Raw genomic sequence first — 27531 nt, 5'->3', positions numbered from 1 at the left:
CCCCCCCCCCCCCCCAGCCACGATCTTCTCGGCCGCTGTGCAGTAATATGTACGGCCTATAGTGTGGTGGGGTGTCGAGGCCTAGTACCGTGCAGAGCCTCCGGCCTCGCCTAAATTGCCCACCCGGCTGAGGTTGGGTACGGGTGCCATTCCCCCCCGCCCCCCCCGCGCTACAATAATACTGTCTAATCGCTATAATTTTATTATCTACCGACCCTATAATAGTAATTGCACACATTGGGGTGGGAGTGAAGAAGACGTGAAACTTTGATGAATTTACCTCAGAGTCGCGTGGTGGGTGTCGAGGCCTAGTACCGTGCAGAGCCTCCGGCCTCGCCTAGATTGCCCACCCGGCTGAGGCTGGGTACTGGGTCCGGTACCCCCCCCCCCCCGCCGCGCTACAATAATACTGTCTAATCGCTATAACTTTATTATCTACCGACCCTATAATAGTAATTGCACACATTGGGGTGGGGGGGGGAGTGAAGAGGACGTGAAACTTTGATGAATTTACCTCAGAGTCGCGTGTTAATGCGTGCGCATATTTTTAACGGGAATTAAAAATGGCGTCCACCCCGCAGCGAATGCGTCGCTACCCGTTGCCAGGGGCAACCGCCGTCCAATGAAACTGCGTATGGTCCGGCCACACAGACACACACACAGACAGACCGACAGACAGACAGATTTGCGATTTTATATATATAGATTCAAAACAAAAAAATGTTAAACTGCTTTTTGTGTTTAGATTGGTGTTCCTTCCCCCGCACCGCTGATTGCTGCGGGTGGCTATGTACGGTGCGAAAGAAGTTTAACATATATACATAGTACACACCTAGACTCAAATGGTCTCTCCGGTGACAGGCCAACCATCACTGCAAGTCCTGTACGCTTACGACCAGCATGAAGCAGGGCTCATGGTCTATTAGAGTCCCGTGGTATCTCTACATTCGTGAGATATCGCACGGATGAGTCACGGGCTTTCCATCAGATTGCACGAAGCCAAGGTCAAATGAGAATTTAAAATTTCACCTCGTCTCTTGTGGACAAATGCATTGGCGATGAGACAGGGGGCCCTCCCAGTGTCCTGGAGGGCACAGACGCTGTTTACATCCTCGCAGTGTGCACAGGGCACGAGTCCATTGATTTGTTCTCCATGTATAGATTAAAAAACCATCGTGCTCTCAGCACCGCTGATAGGTCTCACACCTTAGGCACGTGGAGCGTATATTTTATTGTGAGTGCACAATGCACATTCGCGCATGTGTTATGCCATGTGCTCCCACTTTTCGTCGATGTTAAAGGATGGTCACGTGGCCTCGCGGTAGCGCGTTTCCGCACGCTCGTTGCAGAGCTACTACGTGGCTCGAATTCCGACGGCTGCCCTGGGAAATATTGCGAGTGAATTCACCTAACAAGCACGCGCCGTCTGCTTGACGGTGGACGTTAAGGATCCACCACCCCTTGCGTAATTTGAAACGAATATACCATTGTATTCTGGCGTCACGGTTGAAATTTGACAAACTTTGAAAAAAAATTCGATTTAAAGCTTTCGTGACTGCAGGGATTCATCTTCTTGGTTCTTTTGGTAAAGTCAAGTAGAAGGGAAATAATAAAATGATAAAAATAAAACATAATAAAATACAATTCTCACGACGTTTCGACCACAACGCAAGCAGCCATCCTCAGGTGAAGAACAGGTCTGTCGGAAAGACAGCATCTGACGCCGAAACGTCGTGAGAATTGTATTTTATTATGTTTTATTTTTATCATTTTATTATTTCCCTTCTACGTGACTTTCCCGAAAGAACCAAGAAGATGAAACTTTGAAAAATCACCCCTCAAATGGCTCAATTGAGAGTACACATAGCGACATTGATCCTTACTTGCAGATTTGATCTGTGAACCACAGCACCTTGGGGATGGTCATTGCGTTATAGCAAGGGCGCGGATACAAAATGTACTAACTAATTACTTATTGTTAAAGTCCATGCGCACTGCCTTTTGCCTCATATACCTTGTATGTATGTTTGTTGACGTTCTTTCGCACCGTACGTAGCCAACCGTCCTGATCGGAGGTGCAATGTGGATATTGCAAGAGACCACGTTGCTGTGTCAGCAACACCCAGTTTGCATGGCAGAGGACACAGCGATGGAACATGAAAGGTCGACGCACGAAATCTGAAATGTGAATTTAAAAATATTTAAGGGCAATACAGTAACTAACTGTAAAATGTAGATATGAGAGGGTACATGTGTTTTGTAGCGTTATATGCCACTGTTCGGACGTGGTGCTGGCCACCCAGCCCCTTCATGTATCGTTCCGGCCTTCATAGGTGCTCGCAAACGGCACTTGCCCGAAAAGTCTGTTAAAGGCTGTATGGGGGATCTTTGTTTTTGTATGTCACTGTGCTATTCCTACATATATTACTATGTACTGTAGTATACTTTAATATTCATGGTTATGCCATTTTTAGCATATAATGAATATTAAATGGATGAAAAATTAATCATACACATGCAATTTTTTTGCATGACAAAATGCAGGTTCCTCTGGGTATACGGCTTGTCCATTTAAATTTCACATAATAAGGAAGACTTTGCATAATGGAAAGGCTTTTGTTGTCATCATTTTATAAGAGATTGCAACATTTTCTTTGAGACTATCATATATCTACTTGTGGTTATGTATCATTTACCATATTTAACTATTACGGTAAGGTCCTTTTTGTGTTTCGCAAACACTACAAAAGATAAAGTGGGTACTGTATTAACAAGTGGTTAATCATATAAATATTAGCACGGCTCGCTACGTATGGTGCGAGTTCGACACACGTACTTACAATATCAGTAAATACGCAAAATAAACAATTTAAAGGCCTGTAATCCAATGCGTTGTCTGTGAAGGTTGTAGATCTTGTACTTTCGTGAAGCTACTAATACTTCTGGGCTGCGAGGTGGCCAGGAAATGTCAGAATAACAAGTAGGTTAGTGAAGCTATGTGTGGGACCTTTTAAGTGTTATCCCCTCGTATTCCCGTGGACTTTCTCTGGGTACTCCAGTTTCAGACTACGAGCACTCCTTAAGATAAAATTGGCTAAATGTACCAATGTATGACTCGCCTGAAAAAAGTATAGTGTCGTTAAAACCCGCCACCACCCGATACAGCCAACTAGTAAGGGTTGTCACGTTAACAGAACGTGGCCAATTCGTCACTAGTACAGCACACCGGTGTGATGGAGAGCCAAGCCACAACATTTACAATCTGAGTACAATGTTTCGCCAGTAATTACAACTAGCTTCATCAGGCGACAGCCAGATTTGTGGAGAAGTCTTACTGTTTCCTTCCTTATATAGAGGAGTAGAAAAATGTGGTGACCACGCTTCTGCGCTCTTGCACAAAGTGGGGGGGGGGGGGGGGGGATTAATGAGTCAACGTATAGTACATTAATTATTGGAGTGCAAACCAATGTTAAAATAAATGCTCTTACATGCAATGTTCATTACTTCAGATATTATTCTTTATATTTCACACTTCCTAAGTAAAACTGTATGGCTACATCATTTTCTTGTATTAAAACATTTGGTACAAAGACCTTCACTTATTGATATTTTATTTTAATGCCCATAATTCCTGTTTGTAGGGTCTAGGGAATCCGCATTATTACATTATATACGAACCTCCACTGATTCACAGATAAGAAATCATTCATGTCAATTCTACACTTTTTGATGAAAAAAATTACGATAGGGTTTACCCTTTCTGACAATAAAACAGGTGTTAAGATGTTTAAACACCAAATAGACACCTTTTGTAAGGAATCAAGTTCGCATTAACCACATGTACCTGTGGTGAACATGCAAACAAACATGATATGATAATATCTGCATTGTCTTTGAAACCGATTGGCCTACACCAGAGACAGCCTTCTTTATGGCCTAGTCTCACCATTGTCAGAGCAGAGAACGCCTAAAGGCGAACTATCCAAGTCCAAATATGGCATGGGTAGGCCTTCATTCACCACCGAGATGATGAAGTAGATGACATTGTGAATTTAGCCACGTTCCCAACACTTCACCACGCTGTCCCCACGTTGTCCCCCAGCCCGTGTCACGCATTACGTGACACGGGCTGGGCACTCTCCAGGCGGGGCACGGGGGCTCCCTCACCTTATCTCAAAAGGCGCACCTTGTTGTTAGACGTAAGGTGAACGATATAAACTACGCAGGCTCACGGTATTATATAAGCAAAAAGTTAATATTTACTTAAAGCTTTCGTGACTGCAGGAATTCATATTCTTGGGTCTTTCGGTAAAGTCACGTAGATAGGTTCAAAGAAAATAATAAAACAAATAACAAAAACTACGACGTTTCGATCGCAACACAAACAATCGTCATCAATAGAAAAAATTGCGGGAAAGCTGCTAAGGCAGGATTTTTAAAGGTTTGAAATGGGTGTAGCCCAAGGGTTATAAGCGAAGTGGGCGGGGCTAGTGATGTTAAAGTGAGAAATTTGCATGTCAATGTAAGATCGGAGAGCTATTTCCACGATGACGAAGCTGCAGAAGTGGCCATTCTATTGTGAGAGATTAGCATGTCAATGTAAGGTCGTAGAGCCACCGCCACATCCATTTCAAATCTTTAAAACATCCTGCCTCAGCAGCTTTCTCGCAATTTTTTCTCCTGATGACGATTGCTTGTGTTGCGATCGAAACGTCGTAGTTTACCGAAAGACCCAAGAAAAAGAAAATAGTAGTTTTCCAATCTGCCATCTTGCGATGCCTCCGGCAATGCACCTCAATTACGGTCGTTTGTTGTTGAGGTCTAATCGTTTCCACGGTGCTATCTGGTTAAAAGATCAAAGGCTTCTCGTTATTAATGGAAATGCACCTCTATCGCTTCATCTCTCCAATGTGTCTCAGTAGAAGTGAACAAATTTAGTTTTTACATTACAGGTAGTCTCCGAGTTACGATGGTCCGACTTACGATATTTCGATCTTACGATGGCGATAACGATACGACAAAATTGCCATCAACAACCTAACATCGTTCAAGTATGTAGACGACGGACAGAATCTTGGGGAGTATAGAATATGATACGTTACGATACGTTCAATGCATGTATGATACGTAGCTTTAGCGATTTCATTTTAAGGTTACCACGATACGATACGTTCAATGCATGTTAAAAGTTTTTTTTTATAGCAGATAGGATTGTTTCCTGAAAAAACTTTCTTTTGAATTGCAGTTCCTATAATATTGTATTATTTGCATCTACCTGTCATAATTATGATTATAATCATTACACATACGAGTCCAGCCTTATTTAATCCACCTATGTTCATGTATTTAGTTTAATATGAGGAATTAATTAAACGTGACGTATGACTGAAAGTAGATTAATCGTGTTATCCAATAAACAATCCAGGTGCTTGGGCTTTTATGCACTTTAAGAATAACGCACACACGCACACACATGCATTTCATTGTTATTCTAATATCTTACAACCAAAGGCAACTTGGTGAGTTTGAGACAATCTTTTGATTAAGATATTGACAGGTCATGGAACAAGCTGTCTGTCTCCTCGTTGCACTGGCGTTAACATGTCATGCTTGGGAAATTAACACTTGCAATTGAACTAAATGGCATAATTTGCAACACGTACTCTCGCATATTCCTGTATTATTGTTTCCGATAGGATACAGTACCTACAATAAATAGTGCATTAACGGCAGCATGAAATACATAGAGCACTGCTTAAATGCGTACAAAATATCACTGTACTGCATTCAGCCCACTGGAATTTAGCACACACAAGCCATTCGTTTTTTTTGTGTTCGTGTACATTGTTGGCCTTTTGTATTAAGGTGAGACTGATGGAAAATCACTAACGTATGCAGTTTATGCAACACATTATTGAAATACTCCATCGGAATTTATAACATACAAAAAATTGAAGAATTTAAGGCAAGTTCCAAATAAAATGTCACGTTAGCAGACTGAATACAACCCCAAAAAAAAAACCATTGCAGCCATTAAGAAAGATCGTTAATTTTCTGTGCAGCCTGCAGCAGAGGTGGAGCATGCTGATTTGATTAAACACAGGTTATGAGCAATCTCTGCAGTTGCAGCAGTGATTACTGGAATGTGGCCATTATAAATTCAACATAAACACGAAGCCCAATTTCACTGGCTAGCATGATCTAATTAGTCACAACAGGCTCTATGGTTGCCCAAGGTGATGTGAAGCTGCCAATATACTATAATAATCTGCATTTATATAGCGCTCCCATTCCAAAGATTCAGAGGCACTAATGCGTATACAGTATGTGCATATTAACTCATTTTATAAAGTGACATTTGTTATATTATGGATGATTGAAAATGTTGATCCTCCAGAAAATCTGGATGGTAAAATGGGGAGTTCCCGGTGGATAAGATCACGGTTCATGAGTGGGAGAGCTTACACCACAACCTTCACAGCAATGGATGAGAGAAAATGGTGGACCAGGCAGAGGCTTCCAGCCTTGTATCGTACTTAACAATGTGTGTCCATCATCTGGTAACACCAGCATTTAGAAAACTATGTCATTGTGGAGTTACTTTAAATGCAAGCGAATCACTTGCTGCATTCATGAATGCCATACATCAACAACAAATTCACGCATAAGACCCCAATAAAACATGCACCAATGTTGGCACGTGATTTAAATCGATGGACTAACGTAGGCCCAACATTCCACGTTTACTGGGACAGGACATATGAGTACTGTAGTGCAGCATGAAGTGTTTTAAAACGTAACCTTATCAAAAAGGCTTATAATACTTCTGCCAAACGCGTAATGTAATGCGTTTTTTTTTAATGTGTGAGATATTAAGAGCACGACCACTCTGTAACTGAACTGTTTTTGTGTCGTTACAATTTTTGTGCACGTAAACAGATGTAGGGGTGTTAAAGAGAGGGCCCGTTATGCATGGCAGCCTATGGAAAACAAACACAGTGGGCGGGGCTACGTAAGTGCACGAGCAAGTGCCCTCTACGACGTCCGAGCCAGACACCCTGGGGGGGGCTGGTTCGAACGTCATGATTCCCCGGGGCCCCACCCCTCAGGGAGGGGTTGGGTATAAAAGGGGATGTTTCAAAGGGCTCGGCAGTTATGTTTAAGCTAAGGGAAGAAGATTGAAGACGTCTTAGATAGAGCCCTGGACTCCCCTGGTTCGATGTCCTTTTCAGGGCCGGACAGGATTGAGCCAGCGGCGTGGTCCCGAAAGCCAGAGCCGGTGCTCTTGTAAGAGCTGGTCTGGAACTCCGGGTACCGGGCCCGACTTACCAGTGTCGGGCCAGTTAGCCTCCCCTAGCCCATTAGTGGAGGATTCGGGGCTAGGACAGAGTTAGCTAGGGGTGTATCCCGAGTTATACGGCTGAGGGGGCCGATACCCCCTCGAGTGTGTATATGCCCACTGTCATATTGTGAATAAACATACGTGTGCCTCAACCTCGGCGTCAAGCGTCCTCACCGGTACTTCACATATATACAGAATTCAACGTAACAATTGTAATTCGAAGAGTTTATCCTGCAATCTATGTGTTTATCATGTAATTACGTAATAACATGGAAGTTTAAAGAAGTAAATAAGAATTACTGAAGGTTAATTTTCAGTAACCTACCACAAACGTAGGAAAGGAGTGAGCCAAGAAAATACTTTTTGTGGTCATGGCTGAAGTTGTTGGCACGGGCACAATGGGGCTGTGTTAACTGTGTAGTTGTCTGTTTGTTGGCAGCGTAGGGATTGATGTTGTACCATTAACATGTGTCTGCCTTGGCGAGTAGTAGACTCAACGCTTGATCCCGCATCCTGATCTTGGGTAGTCGGAGACTCTGAGGTCCGTTGCAGTTCAGTGCTGCAATCCTCGTGTCTGCAAAACAAACCAAAAATGCAATGTACCATTTAGCACGATACGCTCCCTTCGGGGTTTACTGTACTATTTCAAAAATACCACGGAAATTAGCGGTAGACTGGAGATGGTCTTATCTTTTGTTGGAGGACTTTGCAAAGCTGACAAATGTGAGATGAGAAAGTGAGAAATGTCAAGTTAAATATCAATATTAAGACCATTTTGATAAGTTTGGGCATTTGTGTAAATTATGATCACAGTATGAACTGTACTAGGATGAGTTTTCGGGAATCGAATTGTATTTGTACGTAGAAGAAATGTGATTCAGGTACGATTGGGTGAGGACATTTTAAAATCAAGATCAGGATGTCATCATAACCAAAGCTATTGATGCCACCACACCTTGCCAGCACTTTCTTCACTCCGCAAGACCTTGCAACTACCATGTGACTATCACAGTCATAATCAGGGGCGGTTTCTTCATTAGGGCGATTGGGCGACGCACCACCAATCTCAGCCGTTACTGTGCCTCTGGATATAGTCCAATCAGCGTCATGTCACGTTCTGTGGAGTACCGCCTCTTTTTGGGCGATTTCACTCTGGCTGAGAATCGCCCAGAGTGTTCCCATAGACTTACATTCAAAGATGTTTTTTTTCGAACGGCGGGCGCTGCAATGCATTCTCTATGGCTTCCGGGAGGGCTTGCACTAACGTGCTCACGTCATCATATGTAAGCACGTTTCAGTCAACAATATTATTTGTCGCTACCTCGTGGAATCTTTAATAAAAAAAACTGAGTGGATTGTAATAATAGTGAGTATAAAAACAAACAATATGTATTGTAAGAGTCACTTTATTTTTCATTAATATTAAAGAAGTGAAGTTGCCTTTATATGCTTAAGCTGTTAATTTATCCATTGCATGGGTGGACCTTATCCTTATCAATCATCCAGACATTTGCCCCCCCTGAGAGATTTTGCAGGAGCCGCCACTGGTCATAATGGTAACACATGGCAATGAGTCGTTATAAATAAAACAAAATTCCCACTGAATCTCTCTGCAGTCATAGCGTGTCCACAAGTGCAAACGTTCGCCTTCTACAGCAGTCACAGTGCAAACATCTCTCGTTGCGAGACGTACAATGTGTGTGAGAAAGTAGCCAGCATGCTGCGTGAGATTAATGGTGCTCCGAGATGGACCGGGGGGGTAAGGGACGATTGGATTTTAAACGGAGTGACGTTCACTCGCACGTGACGCGCACGAGAAAACGTAATGAGCGCCGCTACTGCTTGGTCCATGCATTGGACGAGCGACATTCGTGAGGCCTGCTTATTATATCTGTTCTGGGACAGGAGAGCAGTAAGGGAGTTCTAAATGTAAGTCAACATAGTGCGATGAAGCTAAAAGTCAACCAATCAACTCCCACTGCCCCCCTCCCCGTTCAGTAAAACGAGTCCCAAACAGGCAAATGCAAATATCATGAAAACTTCTGGCATCCTTACCAACACCTGAACGTATTTTTGTTCAAACGTTTAGTATATTTGTCCGAAATAACAACCTTTTCTCCAGGTCAATGATATGGCCCAACACTGTGTACTCCGTTTACATATTGGCAGAATTGTCCACCAAATTACGAGCATCCAAATGTATACTGCTCTAGTTATACAGGGTGCTTAAAATTTTTTTGCATTTCTGAGAATTTGCAACAATACCACATGAAATGTGCCTCTGGGCTCTGGAGACCACCTGGAGAAGATTCCAGGCACGCGTTGACAATGATGGCGAACAAGTGGAAACTCTTTGACTAGTTGAAGCAATTAACATTACATTTGTTATCATGTCACAGTGTATTATCCGTTCTTTTTCCATTAAAAATTATAGTGCCATATAAGTTTTAACATGTTCTTGAAGCACCCTGTAAATAACCTTCTTATACCATAGGTGATGGTCTCTGTGTGCTACTCCCATGCAACTCTTTGTTTAATCAGCAATTGCATGTTTGTGATTTCAAATTAATTATCGACAAAAGCATTTGCATAACTTAAGATGTTACAGTGCATTCAGGGGAGTGAACCTGGAGATCAGAGTTCAGTTGCCTGGCAGGGCTAACATCGATGGATGAGTGATATCTGAACCAGTCCTGGGCACCCATTTCATCAACCTGCACTGACCAGAATGGTGAAGTATAGTATAGTTAAACAAACCCATGATTTATTGGCACGATGTGAAGAGAAGCCTTCATACCGCGATAGGCTGTACATCATAGTGTATTCTAACAGGGTTTGAGGATCCGTGCACAACAGAAAGCACTATTAAGATTCTTAAAATAAACCTGGCATTTTGAAGAATTTGTTTAGCAGCAGCACACATTAAAACACAATTTCAATTGAATTTCAAGTCCGCTAAAAAAAAAACTAATGGACAAACTAACAATTTCTGAGCTAATAACTGACATATCTTGTTCTGTCATCGTTTCATTAATTTTTACATGATATGGTGGTAAGAGGCATTGTGCAAATACTGTGCTTAAATTGTAAAACATGTGAGTATAGTCTTCTAAACCCATGCATTTTGCCATTCAGCATTACACATTTTTAGTCAGTCCTAATTAATTACAACACATTAAAAATAAATCAATAACCCCATAGGACTTCAAATGTTGTGTTTTTTTAAATCATTGCAGTATCTGATTATATCAGTTAAGCAAAATGCATGTTTTTTCCATGCAAAATTGGTCAAAATTTTGTAACACATGTTTTAATAACTACAATCGTCGAGAGATAAATTGACAAATGTCAGTTCTTACAACCACTGATATCTTAACTTTCTGTAAATAAGTGTCGCTGCAGCTCCTGATCGTGACCTCTAGACTGAATTGCTCCTGTAGACCAGTCGTTATTTCAAAGAACCGAGAAAAAAATTGTTGTGTAATTCAAAATGGCCTGAAAGGGACATCAGACCTTTGATATCCTGTATCTTCTGTACCTTACTATGACCTCCAGACTGTGTTTGTCCTGTAGGAGTCAACAAACTGACATTGTGGCTGTGCGGGGAAATCCCTCCCAACGCAGTCAAAGCCTAACATGTGCAAACCAAATTTGCACTGTGGTGTTTTTTGATGGGTCAATGGTCGCTTGGATTAGACCATCTTCCAACAACATTATATCTTTAATCCTGTAATCTTAATCATCTTGGGTGGGTGGCCTAATTCCAACCCATGGTCTAAGCCAGGGGTCGGCAACCAAAATAACAAGAAGAGCCATTTCTTTCCAATTCGGTACAAAATTCAGTATTTCAAGAGCCGCAATGCATCTGAGTACATACGTACTCATCGTCAAGAAGCAGCCCGTAAAGAGCCGCATGCGGCTCCGGAGCCGTAGGTTGCCGACCCCTGGTCTAAGCAGTGATGGCAGAGTGCTCTAGCATAGGCAATTAGGCACTTGAGTCACTCATTCATAAATTGTTCGATTATGAAAAAGTTATTGTAGATTTGTCTGAAGAGAGTGAATTAAAACAACACCGATAATGCTTATGAGTCCAAGCCCAGATACAGTACAACGCGTAGTCTTTCATCTGTGTCACTACTTGCAAATGTATTGGGAGTTAATGTAACTGTTGTGGCAGTGATATTGTTTCTGAAGTTTGATACGATAAAACGCAAGTAAATTGGACTGCAGTGCTATGCTGGTAAATTTCACTGATATATTGAGAGGACTGCACATATTTATATGATTTTTTTAATTTGTGTTCATTTTGGTGGGCTCCATTTTATTACGATATGGCGAAAGTTTGCTGCATTCCCAATAGCATCGTTATAAGAGGATGTGGCTGTAGGAAAGTATGCAGTGAACGGCCACAGCTATAGTTGCTGCAAAGCACCAGATTGTGTGGCTCAAGAGAAAGAAAAGTGGTTCCTACCAAGAGCCCTTGAGCTAATCTGCCTAAGAGGTGATTTTGTTCTTAATGGGCAATTAATTTAAATGCCTCCCACACACAAAGAAAGCCCCATTTATATTTTGTGTACAGTGCCCAATATCTTCTTAAACTCCATTACCAGTCGTTGCATGAAAACATAGGAAACTGCAGTGGAATGGCCGACACACTGGATAATGCCCATGTCGAACAGGACGATGCCATCACGATTGAGACGACCGTCGATTTGTGGCCAGATAGCCAACATTCGTTTAGCATTTAGCCAGGAAAGCATTGGTGCGGAGATCCATCAAGGCGTTGAATCTGGGAACCCATGACTGTCGGAGTCAGGATATTTATTTAGACTGGAGGAATCCGATGAGCTATAAAGCTCTTTAATCACAGATGTCCAGTAGTTGGGTTCTCAAGTGTTGGAAGTTCATGGTCCCAGCCTAGCAACAATGACATTGCCATTCGAGACGCAGCCTTCCCCCCATAATTCACTGTAAATATCAAATGTGTGACATTCATACACGTGGAGGAGTGATACTTATAAACGCTTCCCAACTCTTAAGGTTTAAAGCATTCAGGCATTCATGCAAGGGGGTTGGGTACTACAACTCTTGTAAATATGGTCGCTATTTGTTGTACGTACTTCCGATGCCAAACGCACGATTTTTTTTTACAAGCGTTACATAATCCATGCGTATGCATGATTTTTCCTTCCCAGTTAACGCGATACGTGACGCCGCGTATTTGCAGGCGCTGGGGGATACCCGTCCGAGACTGTGCCCCTTGAGCGCGTGTCTGTCCGCAGACACCTCGAGGCGTCGTCACGTGCGCCACAAGCCCCCCTCGACTATCGCGAAGTGGCTACGCGACTACGAAGTGGCTACGCGACTTTGCATTCCCACAGATTCAGCGACGCGAGTCCGAGGGAGGGGTGAGGGCGAGGCGGTGGGGGGGTCGGAGTAGTGGGGGGCGGGGTTAACCACGCGCTCACAGCGTGGTGTGTGAGTGGGGGAAGAGGGGGGGGGCGAGGCGGTGGGGGTTCGGAGTAGGGGGGGTTAACCACGCGCTCACAGCGTGGTGTGAGTGGGGGAAGAGGGGGGGGCGAGGCGGTGGGGGGGGGGTCGGAGTAGGGGGGGTTAACCACGCGCTCACAGCGTGGTGTGTGAGTGGGGGAAGAGGGGGGGCGAGGTGGTGGGGGGTCGGAGTGGGGGGGGGGTTAACCACGCGCTCACAACGTGGTGTGCGTGGGGGAAGTGGGGGGGGGGCGAGGCGGTGGGGGGGTTGGGGTAGAGGGGGCAACGCCGCTCGCAGCGTGCGTTGGGGAATGGGGGGGGGGTGAGCGCGAGGCGGTGGGGGTTGGGGTGGAGGGGGGTGCCGGGCGCTAACAGCATGAGGGGGAGGGGGTGCGAAGCGATGGGGGTCGGGGTGGAGGGGGGGGGCTAGTGGGGTGTGAGCAGGGGGAGGGGTGACAGTGATTGGGGCGGTGACGTGTCGGCAGCGCGTTCCCCCGCTCGTTTCAGAGGGTTCACGGTTCGAATCCAGGTGGCCGCCCTGATTATTACACCTCCTCTACTTTGCACCCCTATCGTGGTTTTCTCTTGTTTGTTGTTCTAACTTTCTGACCTGCACCTACTGGACATTGTGAACAAGAGCTTCATAGCTCGTCGGATTCCCCGCAGTATAAATCAACAAATATTCTGATTACTGCGGCTGTAATAATCATAAATACAGCAAGCCAACATGCACAGTCTGCCTCGGAGTGGACGTTGAAGTTCACGTGACGTCAAACGCAAGGGTAGCCCATTTTGTGCTTGTCGTCATGATCCAAATTTGTTAAATTATCTTCTTGGTTCTTTCGGTAAAGTCACGTAGAAGGGAAGTAATAAAATAATAAAAATAAAACATAATAAAATAATTCTCACGACGTTTCGGCCACAACGCAAGCAGCCGTCCTCAGGTGGAGAACAGGTCCGTCAAGTAGACAGAGTCTGAATGGCACGCTCCAGGCTTGGAGCGACTATTTATGCTGGGATGGAGGATTGTTAAATTATCTCCAAATGGTTACATTTGCGAGAGCACGCGGCGCCCCTCTAGAGCACGTGACTACCCCGAGAGAGCACGTGGTCTCACAGTGATACCACGTGGTCCCCCCCCCCCACCCAACTGTATTTGCCACGTGTTTTCTGAGTATTGTCCAGCGTACTCTATTGTCGCCGTGCTGGTGATAGTACAGCAATAGAATGTCTAGCGAGGCGTTGTTTTTGCCACTCGACACTCGGGATTATTGGTTTCTTGTGAGGGCAGCACGCTTAATTGGTGAGTACTGTACCGTAAATTACTACACCACACAGTGCACAACATACACAACACATAGCACGGACACTGTTTAAAGTTATCGTTATTTTAGCGCACTTTATAGTATTTAGAGTCGAATAAATGCGTTTAACACGTATTTTAATGGTCGTGTAATGTATTCAAAAGCATTTGGGGCTTTGTTCTCCAGCCCACGAGAACGCAGACATGCAGGCAAGTAAACCAATAACTTTAAGAAGCAATGAAAAACAACAGAGATATTATACGTAGGTAATATATATGTTTATTAAGCCTAATTTACGTATGTTTTACATTGTCTGTGTTTTTTTTTATCTAAGCAACTCCCAATGATCCTTAACAATCTAGAGTTGATTGTATACAGATATGCACAAAGTGTTTAAGTTATCTGGTCTATAGGGTGCTGTGGTCTGAGCACCCGATTCATTTGGTAGGTTTGTTAGTGGATTCCCTATTATTCTCGGGGGTCAATAAAATATGTACTCATTCGGCAAGTCAACAGTGGTCATCAATGGAGAAACAGGCCCACAATATGGAAAGATCATCTCTCCTTTGCTACTGATGTGTGGGTACTGTGACGAAGGGCCTTTGCACATTCTGCAAACACAGAGACGCATAGATTTAAATGTTTTGAAGACGATAAATGAGTCCTTATATACTGTACGTGTGAGGAAACCGGAGCACCTGGAGAAAACCCACACGTGCGAGGGGACAACACGATCAAATAATGATGGAACAGACGGGGATTAGTCCACACTGTCGCATTCTGACGAGCTAGGGCATGGCACCTCCATGCTAAACGGGAAGTGAGTTTGACAACTTGCGTATGATTGAGAATAGATCATCCCCCCCCCTTTTTCTGGCAACAAAAACAACCTTTTACAAGGAATCATGTCTGCATTAACCACAATACTTGTGGTCAGAATATGCCTTTTGGCGTTCTCTGGTCTAACACCGTTTGAGACGAGGCTCAAAAGTAAGCTGTCTCTGGTGTGGACCAATCAGTTTCAAAGACAATGCACATATTAGCAGAGTATGTTTTTTGTTTGCATTCTGACCACAAGTATTATGGTTAATGCTGACATGATTTCTTGTAAAAGGTTTTTTTTGTTGCCAGAAAAAAGGGGAAAAAACCTGTTCTCATATTTTGTGACTGGCAAAGGAGGTCCCATGATATTGCGTATGATTCATCAACCCTCGCTTCTGTTGTGACCGAGTTACAGGGTTGAATTACGATGGTCACGTTGGTGTTGGAGATGATAATGTTAATGAGGGGCTGATGTTCGGTTGTCATTGTGCGGTATCCGCGTGTTACGCTGGCGTGGGGACGAGGGTCACGTGTGAACGGCTAAGGTTGTTTGTGAGCTAAGAGGTGCCGAGGCGTGGCAGTGAGGAATTTTATTAAATGCCGATGATACAAATTCCATCCAATCAGGGAAAAGATATAAAAACTCAGCTTTGTTTTTTACCAGGTAAGGCTCAGTGAGCTATGTAGCTCTTTTTCAGGAGGTACCTGGCCACAAATGATAGCTCAACGAAGTGGCTTATGATGCAGACATTTATTGCAGCCAAATATGTACACGAAACGCACGTTGACTATAAATGTGGGGGTGAAAACCGGAGGACTCGGAGAAAAATCCACACGACCACGGGGAGAACAATCAAACTCCAAATAGACAGTCGTCAGTGTCGGCATCGAACCTATGGACTTCTGTATACCAAGCGAGGGAGTTATTAACATCTCGCCACCGTGGCGCCCTATAAACATGAGGAAGAAAATTAAGTCTGTTGGAGGGGCGAATCACAGGAGGACCAATCAAGTTGACAGTGGGATCTTGTAGCAACCAATAGGCCAAAGAGATAGTGGCTCGTCACAATAGAGCGGAAGCGCCGCCATTTTAATATGCAAATATTCAGATCTTGCGAGATGTTTGGCTACAGGGGAATGGGAGTGCGTGCAGGTGTATTAAGAACAGCACATCTTGTCTGCTACTCGATGGACCTTCAAGATCCCTAGACGTCATTCGCAGGAGAAAACCATGGTATGCTTGAGTCATCCTAATTTGACAAATTACCCACAAATCATTTAATAGGGATCATACATTAGCAATCATCACCCCCTACTGTGAAAACTTGGTAGGACCCTCCTGAAAATGAGTCAAGTGGGGCTTTGCTGGGTGAACAAGAATACTAATAATAGCTATCGAGCATGGCCTACTCACAACGATTGCTGTGTCCAAGCTCAACCCGAGCCAAACCAGGTCTGTAAAGACAGATAATTTCTTTCACAGATGATAACTCACAGCATTTAAAGAAAATAAAGCTATGTAATCCTCTGCATTCATGAACCTGGTGCTTTGAATGATAAAACAAATCAATCTGACACATGGACTGTGGACTCTGTCTCTTGGGCAGTTCAACCATCTTGGATTACTTATCAGTAAATGCCAGAAGAACAATGTATGCGTGAGCCACTCGGTGCCAGTCAAATTAAATAATCTCATCGTGTTTAATACAGTTAGCTATCCAGCTGGTGCATTATACACAGCACTTGATTTTTGGTTATTCAAATTTCCATTGTCTATCGGGTCAATAAAATATTAACTCTACTTGGTGAGTAAGTCTATGGTAGAAACGCAGTAAACTAGTTATTTGGCTTCTCTAATGATATTACTGTTCAGATATATTTGAAGTCTTTGTAAGCAGTGTTTACATTTTCTCTCCTGGTGCGTCACAAATAAAACCTACTGGCAAGGATCGTAAAATGAAAGTATCTTGAAGTGGGTAAGTGATCTAAAGCTAACTCGTACTCTCTAGTTCCTAGCATGCTTTACTCTCATTTGTTCTTTTTTAGCATCGTAACCTTAAATAAGAGGCCTCTTTTCTCAATGAGGACTGCCCAAGCACTATCCAACTATAACAGGAGAGCTACCATGAGAGGACACACCGACTACAACAGAAAGATAAAGTACTGGCCACCAATCTCAACCAGGTATCTAAACAGAGCGGAGCCCCTTGAGAACCCTGGAATTACGGGGCGCTGGGACTGTGCTTCACTGGGCTGTGCCTAAGACCCCTTTCACCACGGCCATTTTATTGTAAAACACCTGCCGCCATTTTAAAACTATCTCGAGCTTCAATAAAAAGACAACGCTTACAGTACTTTTTGGCTGCTTTACTGAGAACAAAAAAATAGTAAACATCAATTTTTATTTTATTAAATAATTGCTTGTTTATACAGTATACTAAGTTAACAAAATCTGCTCCCAATAATCCATCCCTATTAAATATCTACTATTGTGCAATGTAATCTGATCTTTTCAGAATGAATCCTGGGCCTCATTGGACTAGCTGTTATTGAATTACAGTACTGTACAGTCGTTTAAAAAGTTATATTCTTCGGTATGTGCTTTGCTTGGGCAGTTAAGGGTTAATTGCTTCCACTTAAAGTTAATACTAATGTTTGGTGCTCTTATCAAACGTATCAATTCCTTTTACATAAGTAATAACTTGTACAAGCCCACACAATAATATGATATATTATCTTTCATTTACAATGCACCTTAACCAATATGCTCAAACCTATTAAGTAAGAGATGAATTCGGATATTATCTTTGTAATATTGTGTTCAGCCATTAGTGAATTAACAGTATTAAGATAGACACTTGCCACTGCCCTAGCACGGAGATTGGCTTGCCAAATTGTTACAAGTAGATATTTGTTTTAGAACATTATCTACAGGCCTCATTGTACACATTATGGTTGATATCTTCTGAAACAAGTCTGAAATATATGTTGGTGCATGTCCATGCTATGCAGTGATCAGTAAGCAGTTACTTGGTTTTGCATTGTTATAAACGTGTAGGCGATACTATGGCTCTAGGTATACAATTATGCATTGTCCAGTTTAAGATCTATTTAAATGTGTATTGCATTTCGAAACATGTTCTAATTACGAGTGAACTTAAAAAAAAATCTAAATTATGATCGGCAATAATCTATCCACTGCTGGAACCTTTGCTCACAGTACCACACGATGCAACAGCCCAAATAGCTCCCGCACGTGAGCTGCTCTCGTCATTTCCTTTCATCGGTGGGTAACATACAACACATGTCCCCTCATGTGGCTGCAACTGAATCAGGAGGCCACCAGCCAAGCCCGGGTTTCATCCAGGACACACTCCATTCGTCTTCCCACTCTTTTTTTGTGTCATCTTATGCAGCCTCGGTTTTTTGCACAGGCTTCAACCAATGGTGCATCACTTTATATAAATGATCTGTTTACCCACTGGCAGAAACTTGGTAACACGTTTCAATCGTATTACGACTGTAATGAGAATCCCATATGCACCTTCTTCCTGCTGTCTGTTTGACAACTATTCCAAAAGGTCCATTGGCATCTTAAACAACTCTATCCGTATTATTTAATTGCTAAATTCACTTGGTAGTATTCCCACATGGAAGTGCTCTGTCAATCTTTTGACCTTTCCATTAACCTGGGAACTTCCTTGTTTGATATATTGTTTCTTTGTTGCAGTATCCTTACTTCCACTCAACATTTATCTCTCATTTGGAGATACAGGTTCTACTCAGATACTATTAACAGCCAACACAGCACCCGAGTGAACTATACGCATCTTGTTAATCAAATTGACATCGCAGGTGCAATGGTACATCTTATTGGGGCTCATGTATGTATGTATGTTGAACCTCTTTCGCACCATACGGAGCAATTGAACCGTGCAAATCGGTTGGCTACGTAACGTACATTGTATGGTGGTTGGTTGCTTGCAGGCAACTGACCAGTGGCTTCTCCTCCCACAATGTCTGTGGATGCTCCTGCCCTACTGCTAACGCACCATATTTTTATAATGCCACAAATACTCAGAATACCGACGCCATATAATAGGTGGCCAATTGACTCAATCTGCCTTTGGCATTTGAACTCTACGGTAAGGATCCCATCACTATCAGATGACTTCTACTCACGACGTTGCCAATCTCCCAGGATGAGGGTTCAAGGGCTTGGGTTTATGCAGGCAGACCTCGCTGTGTAGCATTATCTTTGAAATACGGAAGCTACATTCACATCCCGCTCCTTCTTCGTGCGTGCGTGCAGCATGCCAGGTCTTGCCCCTTTGCACTGTGGGATGGAGGGGGGTTAAAAACGAATTAATTGCCTATAATGTTGAACGTGAATTTAATTGCAGAAACGGTGCCTATTTTCCTGCAAGATGAATTATACGTAAGAGGCAGACAACCCCTCGCTGCTGCTGGTTTGACGTTTGGTGTTAGTGCTGTGCACTTCTGTATGGGCAATCCAGGCACACACACACACACACACGAGTATGAGACGTACAGGTACTGCAATCACACGCTGGTTACAGTACGCTTTTATTCTGTACCAAGCATGTTTATTCATGGTTTAAAAAATACATTTAATCATTAATTAATACTAATCATCAGCAGCTATGAACAATCCACCGCTGGGCAAAGACCTCTCCAAGCCGCCACCATCTCTCATAAACCCGCAACGTAAACATCTGCCTCCAACTCGCGCACGAGTTACTATTCATTGCTCCATCTCCCTGGTCAATGGCCTCTCAGGGGCGTTCCATTTCTTGAACGCAACTTTTGTTATTATTCTTGACCTGTCGGTCATCGTCGCCACTTGCGACGTCGCCGGCCAACCTTGCGCAGTTTGCACACGCACAAATTGTATACGTTTTTTTTGTGTGAAAATTATTTTTGTTTAAGGCACCGACTTGCGTTGTCTGAATAGAGTTACACCAAGTAAAGCGGAAATTCGTTGTTTTGCACTGCACACCAAACAACGAGAAATCCTGGGCATGAAATGTATCTTAAATACAGAGAACGGAAACATTTCCACGTTACCCATTTGTTAATACCAGTTGAGTATAGTCAAGGGCTAAATGTATTCTGTCATCTGTGATAAGTGAATACATGGATTTGTTGAAAACTGTAAGAATATATATTGTTTGGGCAGATCAAAAGACGAGCATTCGTTTCATCCGTTATTTTTCTTAATGATGACAATCGCCACTCATTACAGATGAGAGGAGTTCTGCTGTGTATGTGAGTGCTGTATATTGCATGAATCTAATTAAAATGACAGTAATTATAAGTATCACACCGTAATTGGAGTTAAGTGCAACGTTGAGCAGACTCCTGAGTGGAGCAGATGTGGAAAATGTTAAGTTTCAACTCAAGGTTGAACCACACGTGTTTTGACTGGAGGCTACCAAGTCTGTCGAGGTTAGTCTTGGCGTGATGTTTTCGGGCAGTTTTACCTCTGGAAAATTTCACAAAGAAGCGTGGAGCGATGGGCAATCGTAAAATTACGTCGAGAGGTGGAGGATCTCGTGGATCGGACAACGTACGCAACGTTCACAGTCGTCGTTCTGTTTGGAAAACCAAGCGGCATCAGGGAAGGACATGTCACTACTGGAAGGGACCGCGGCCGATGGTCAAGAATGATGACAAGAGTGGCAAGCCAGGGAAACGGAACTTGCCTGGGTGGATTGTTGCATCGCAGGATCGTGAAATATGGCAAGGGCTTGGGGGCGGGCCTTTATCCAACAGTGGATTGATTCTTGCTGATAATGATGATGGTGGTCGTGGTGGTGATGAAAGTGGCGTCGGATGTTCACAATGCTCATCAAGCACAACTGGACGACAAGGTGGCCAATTTCAATGAGGCCGTAGGTTCATGTGCCCCGGGTTAACCAATCGCCCAGCCGGTAATGGCCACGTGACGTAATGGCATGCAACACAAAGCAGACCCAGCACCAGCAGATCACTTTAAAACTTTAACATTTATATGATATAGAGTGCCTTAAAAAAAGCTGCAATTTGCTATATTAACGCATGCTGAGTGGGAGTAGATGTTACATTTATTTGCTTCTAAATATATACATTGTAATGCTATTTAACCGGTTTAGGATTATTTTAGTAGGCTTATATATATTTAGCATAATTGTCCAAGACTATGTGCCAAACTAAGGGACCCTAATGAGACAAGATTTGGGCTGCTGCTCTCGTATGTGGGATGGCTGTTGTTATGGATACCACTTTCGCTTTGAGCTATGTTATTTATTCCAGAAGTCTTGAGTGAACCAGTCTTTTCGTAAACTTACGCACGCCATTCACCATGTATTTCGCGGTTTCTATGCAGGAGAACTTTTTCTGCGCACAAAGTAGCACTCATAGATACCGAGAAGTGTAAAGATCAGAACACATAAGAGTAAACGTCTGGTTTCCTCCATTCTAAATCTTGACTTAAAGCTTTCGTGACTGCAGGAATTAATATTCCTCCATTCTATTGATATTTCCAGAGGCTTTGACGTTTCTGGCCATGTTCCCGTTACAAATGTGCGATGCCCATGTTCCCGTTACAAATGTGTGTTGCACTCCTCATAAAGAGGTCTCCTTGGTTAAAATTCAGGAAATAAGCAAACATTAAAAAATAACCCATTTGAGAATAGGCCTATTTCAAACCGATCTTTTCCTGTAAAAATAAATAATTGCATCTTTCTTGCAATTGGTCATACATCATTCACTTTGGCTCGAAAACAATCTTTAAACAAGTCTACCAGACCATTATCGACCATTTATAGTCTGCATCCACCCAACCCTTAAGACAAATTACAGCCCCCTTTCAACTTTGCAATATTTATTTAACTTTATTGAAGTTTCTGCTATGAAACGTCAATCATGTTAAATACTCGGCTACTTAATTGCATTGTTAATTTTGAAAGCGTCACTGTATTTATATTGCTCTTCTAAATGTCATCGGTTATTAAGGAATAGCTGCAGATGTCGCCCGCCTAGCTTTGTTCTGTCATGTATTCCTTCGGCGTTCGATACCATAAGATCATTCAATATTGTTACAATGGCTGTGATAATATCGTGGAACCTGTATTATACCTCTGAAATGGCTCATCTTGTTCAAGTTTGACTGGTGAATTGCCTTGGAGCATGAACCTCAAGACTGATGTTCCCAATGGTTCTTTCCTGAGGCTACTTTTTACATATTTGTGTTGCCATCAGTTTCCTTGCTGCAGAGTCTTGGCATCTCCGACTACCGATATGCAAATTGCCTCCATATTCCTACTTCCACTGTGTTTAAGGCTGGCGACACGGTGCATACACTTCACTTCGCTACAAACCCGGCGACCCGAGTTCGATTCCCGCTCATGGCCACCAACACCAGTGATGATTATCTGAACCAATCCTGGGCCTCCCCGAGGTCGACTGGGCCTCATGAGTACCTGGTGCAGTGGTGTGTAAACATTGCCACTAGGGAGACAAAGGTGGTCGAGCGTGGTGTTGGCCACTCACTCCCTCGTGTGCCACGCCGGCTTTCACAGGTGCTCTCCAACAGCACTTGCCCCAACAGTCTGTTAACGCTATATGGGGGATCTTTGTACACTTCACTAATACGGTACATTACACAAACTGTACTTCGGTTTCAGAAACAACACGGATAATACAAACATTATAAAGGTGCAGCCCTGCAATTGCCGTGCTCGCCCCACCACAGTGTGGACACTGGTAGAAGGGCATCCGCAATCGGGAGCTCCAGAGACCCCCCCTTGGAGGCAGCCTCTCCCACGCTGGACCCCCGGCATTGTGGCAGCATTGGGAGTGTCTACACTTTACCCCACCACACACAACATCCCGTCTCGCCCTGCTGTGGCACACCCACTTACACTGCCGGGTGGACTGAATCTTGAGCATAGAGGAGATGGGTATTTGAGGCAGGAGGGGGTGTCGTCCGCATTTCCGTAGGGATCGCAAGAGCTGGAGACTCACTAACCGGCTTGAAAAGAGTTGCAGACATTTGACTTTGGGCAGTAAATGAGTCATTTTATAAAACTGTAGGTTCTGTAGGTGGTACGAAATGCACTCGAGTGGAGGAATTTGTTCCAACTGTGTGTATGTTGAAAAATTATTTCGCATCTCACGTAGTCAACCGTGCTAATCGGAGGTGTGGGTAATCGGAGGTGCTATGAAATGCACTCTAATGGGTAGCTTGTGAGAGACACTGAAGTTTGCTCGCATTTTGAGCTCAGCTGTCTCTAGACGAATACCAGGAATTTTGTAGCAAGACTGGATGAACAATACAGGAGTCCGGAAGACAACATTCCGAGTCAGAGTTGTCGATACGATTTGTCGAGCGGTTGAAGGATAGAGGAGGGGGCCGGCTACCGAGACAGGCATTGGAGTGACCTCCACGAGCCTGGTGACCAAGGGGAAGACCTAAGACCGAATGGAGGGACACTCTAAGGGCAGATTGTGGAGGTCGCTGTGTTTCTACTGTGAAAGCAGCTGTGGGATCTGGCGGAAGGTAGAAAGCGGCGGTGAGAGGTGTGGTGGCATCAACGGCTTTGGTCTCTGTCTATTGCAATAGTTTGATGAGATTGCGGAAATGGAACGTCAGAAACCCAAACATCAGCCTCACGAGCAAGCTACTATTAGGTTGCATTTTATAGCACTTACGTTTGATCAGATTACTCGTTTATGTAATAAAGTATATTGTTCCTAATCAAAGCTTGCAATCGTTTAAAGGTTATCCTTATTACTAAATGATTCTGCATGACTTATCTGGCCAACACTAGCCAGACTGGGGCGGTGATGTGGTCTAGCGTTAGCGCGTTCGTTCGGAATTTGTTCACGGTTCGTATCCATTGGCCAGCCCTGATCATTGTCACGGCGTGTGATCACTGTAATAACTCACACCGTCTGCTTGACAATTAGCGATAAAGATGCCCTGATCCCAAGAGTAGGCGTCGGGGTCCAAATTTGCCAATTCTGAAAATGACTCAATCGGTCCATAATAGAGGTTTTTTGGGTTATATTGCATAAACACAAATGTGTCGTTAAACCCGCCACCACCCAATCCAGACAATTAGGGTTCTCGCGTAAACAAAACATGTTACTAGTTCAGCCCACCTGTGTGTTGGAGAGTAAACCCACAACATTTACAATTGGTCACGAATACATACGTGTTAAACTGTATAATTGGTATTATACACGCAAGCAGCAATCATCGCCCCCTGATGGCAGACTTAATGCCCCAGGTCACTCTTGAAAAATTAGTCTGTCCTGGTCTCTTGAGTTTTTACCTGGTTAAACAAAATAAACTTGCAAACTCGAACTTGAACGGCGGTGTCTGCATTGAGGAGCTCAGTAGCGTCTCCGTTATTACAGGAACACACATTGCTTTAAGTCTCATCTGTAAACAAAGTAATTCACCTCCCTTGAAGTGTGAAGCCAAAGAGAATAGAAATCTGACAAAGTCCACCAATGGTTACTAGTCATAAATAAACATCAGTGGCAATGATTGAGATAAGATAATTGTTAGACAAAGAGGGTATCCGAGTATATTGAGCAATCTGTGCATTACGTTGACAGTAACAGACATCCCCGTGCTTTATGGGAATGATGCCCTGTCGCACATGTGACACGCAAGATGCAGCATGTGTCACAGCCCGTGGAATATAGGATCCACTGTCAAACCCTAAACGAGGCTGTCCTGGCCCATTAGAAGCCAATCTCACGTGCAATTCATCCAATCGGGACATTGTCCGTATCGTTGTGGAGAAGAGGCCATGTTGTATATGCGCAATAGCAATTTTTATTTCCAGAACCTGCTCTCCAACTCTTAACAAACCCCTTCCCGCCTTTAATATTTCAAGACCAGCATTGGCAGTGATGTGAAAGGAAAATAATGAAAATACGTAAGCCTCTTTTGTAATTACAACTAATTCCCTCGTGACAATACATTGTAAAAAGCCACCTATTTTGACAATGACCCTTCTGGGGTTGCTTGCTTGAGTGTGGGTCATTGCCTCGGGATGTTATCTTCGTAATGACAAAAGTGGTCGAGGCTCTTTCCTCTCCGGTTCTTCTGCCACCACCGTTTTTCCACACCCACCACACTCCTCCTTCCCCTTAGTCCTCACTCTCACCGCCACCATCATGACCACGATTGCCTTCCTCACTCTTCCCCCTCAGCGGTCTATTCGGAGCACAAGTTTCAGGATGGAAGTCGAATGTTTAAATGAATTGCTGCGTTAAGTTGCGATCGACCGGACATGCATTCACAACAAGGTTCCCCTCATATAAACGTAGGTTCTGCGTTGCCCTTTCGCTCTCCCCTCATTATAATCCACCCACTTCACCTTTTCCCTTCTCCTCACTCTTCCCACACACTTTTCCAACAACTCAACGACTCCCGCTCTAATTATTTTCGATCCGCAGACAAAACATCTCCCATCACCACCCTCCTTACCGCGCCTCTGCACTTGCGCTGCACCTTGCTCGCTCACTCCCTGCCGCGCGTTTCTACTTTTTTCTCCTCAGAGTCGGACGATCCACATTTAATTCTCCAATTGCAGCCACTCAGCTGCTAAAAGAACTCATGGAATTTTGCTCACGCGCAACGTCACAAAGCCGCCGCGTGTCGTTGCGCCATTAGCGGCGTGTGGGATGGAGGTGTACTCATAATCAACGTTTTTTTGGGTTAGATCGCTTTATTTATAAATGTGTCGTAACCCTCCACCACCCGACACGGCCAATCAGCAAAAAAGTGTTGTGGTTTCACGCTTCAACACACCGATGGGCTAAAGCAGTGAACTATCTTTTGTCAACGTGACACTTTTTTGCTGATTGGCGTGTCGGGTGGTGGAGGGTTACGACACATTTATAAATAACGCGATTTAACCAAAAAAACGTTGATTATTAGTAATATTGGTCGCGAAAGCCTACGTGTTAAACTGGAGGTGTACTATCGGTTGACGAGCTCACGGTAGGTGCAAGAGTCAACGTGATTGCATTTGTACGTAGTCTATCATGGTGAGAGTACCATGATTGGAACTTGGTGACCCGGGTTTAAACCCAGTGGCCCATTAACAGTGGTGAGTGTGATCACTGACCACGGCTTCCGATATCAGTGATCCGCGTGGCAAAGTATGGTCAAACAACCGCCATGATTGACAAGTCACAGGTAGGCCTTCATCTTGCAATGGATTCAGAAAGGGCTGTAAAATGTTTACATTAGCTCCGTTGTCTCAATGATTCCTGGCCTGGCGTGGATGTTATTGATGATAGTGGTGATAATGATAATGATGCAGATATGCATTGGCTGATGATGATATACATTGATTGGTAGGTATTGGATGACGATGATGAAGGTGGTGAGAACATTACTTATGGTGGTGGTGAGGATAGTAGTGACACGATGATGTTGGTGAGGATAGCCGGGATTATTGCGTTGATGGTGGTGGCGTTGGCAAGGATGGCAGTGTTAAAATGATGCATAACTGATTAATTGAAATTCATTAATTGTGCCCTCTGCTCCCACAGCGCCAGCACCTCCGCACCGAATACATTAGCCACCAAATACGTGAGCTGCCAAATACATGAGCCGCCAAATACGTGAGTGCCAAATATGTGAGCCGCCAAATACGTGACCCACCAAATACGTGAGCCAACAAATACGCGAGTCGCCAAATATGTGAGCCACCGACGGACACTGCCGTATTGTAGAGAAGGCGTCACTTAGAGTGGGGGACTTGCAGAGTCATTCTGTAACTCTCTCTGTGTTGTGGGGGCGATACACTTCTGTTGGTTTCTCAATTTCAGATAATGTCCCGCGGAATATAAGTGGGGGGAAAAAGATACAACAAAATAAAATGCTTCAAATTTCAGCTTAAACGGCACGTGTTGTTAAACCAAGGTGGTAACATTGGGTCTGCTTCCACAGTGATCGCAATATTATGTCATCGCTATGATTTGTGGTCCACTCGTCAGAACACGTGCGAGACTCGGCATGTGTCTGCACATCCACGGTTGTCTCCACGCCTCTCGCTTTTCCTCCATGTTTGTCCATCCGTCTCTAAAAGTTTTGTTTTATTTTATCTCCACCTCTAAATACATTTTCTCTGCTATTGTCCAAATTTATGTATCTCTGTCTCCAGTCATCTTCGTCTCTGCCCTTATGTTTTGTGTCTCTCCCTCTTCCATAATAGTTTTTAATGTTTCTCTCCACGTTTGCCACATCTGCCTCCTGGCTTTGTCTCCCTCCGCCTTCCTCACCGTCGCGTCCTCCACGATTCTCCCCAGGTGTCTCGGCATCTCCCTCAAGTTGTTGGCCACTGTAATGGCTAATCATTTGGACAAGTTTCTTCTGCATTCAAGGATGCAGATGATCAAACAAATAGTGGCAGCAAGCGCTCGATTGAAGTCCGTTCAGGCTGAGCAGGGAGAGAATTGTGATGAGCTGTCATTCATTCAATGCTTCCCAGGCCCACAACACTTGCACCACCCCCACCATCCATCGACCATTCCACATCC

General features: G+C 43.8%; 1 protein-coding gene across 14 annotated transcripts in view; it reads right to left on the bottom strand.

Annotated features, from left to right (window-relative positions):
• LOC133347466 (myelin transcription factor 1-like protein) overlaps positions 1–27531 on the bottom strand; it is a 277688-nt gene that overhangs the window by 205043 nt on the left and 45114 nt on the right. For all 14 annotated transcript variants that reach the window (XM_061559746.1, XM_061559740.1, XM_061559744.1 and 11 more), the window contains exon 3: positions 7802–7916. In XM_061559746.1, the coding sequence (XP_061415730.1) occupies positions 7802–7810 (9 nt within the window). In that variant the 5' untranslated portion in view covers positions 7811–7916. The remainder of the gene's footprint in view (positions 1–7801; positions 7917–27531) is intronic.

This window comes from Lethenteron reissneri, chromosome 26 (genome assembly GCF_015708825.2).
Source record: "Lethenteron reissneri isolate LAM-NWPU_2019-01 chromosome 26, ASM1570882v1, whole genome shotgun sequence".
NCBI classification, from domain to species: Eukaryota; Metazoa; Chordata; class Hyperoartia; order Petromyzontiformes; family Petromyzontidae; genus Lethenteron; species Lethenteron reissneri.
The sequence above is the reverse complement of the archived record's forward strand: the minus strand, read 5'-3'. Positions and strand labels throughout refer to the sequence as shown.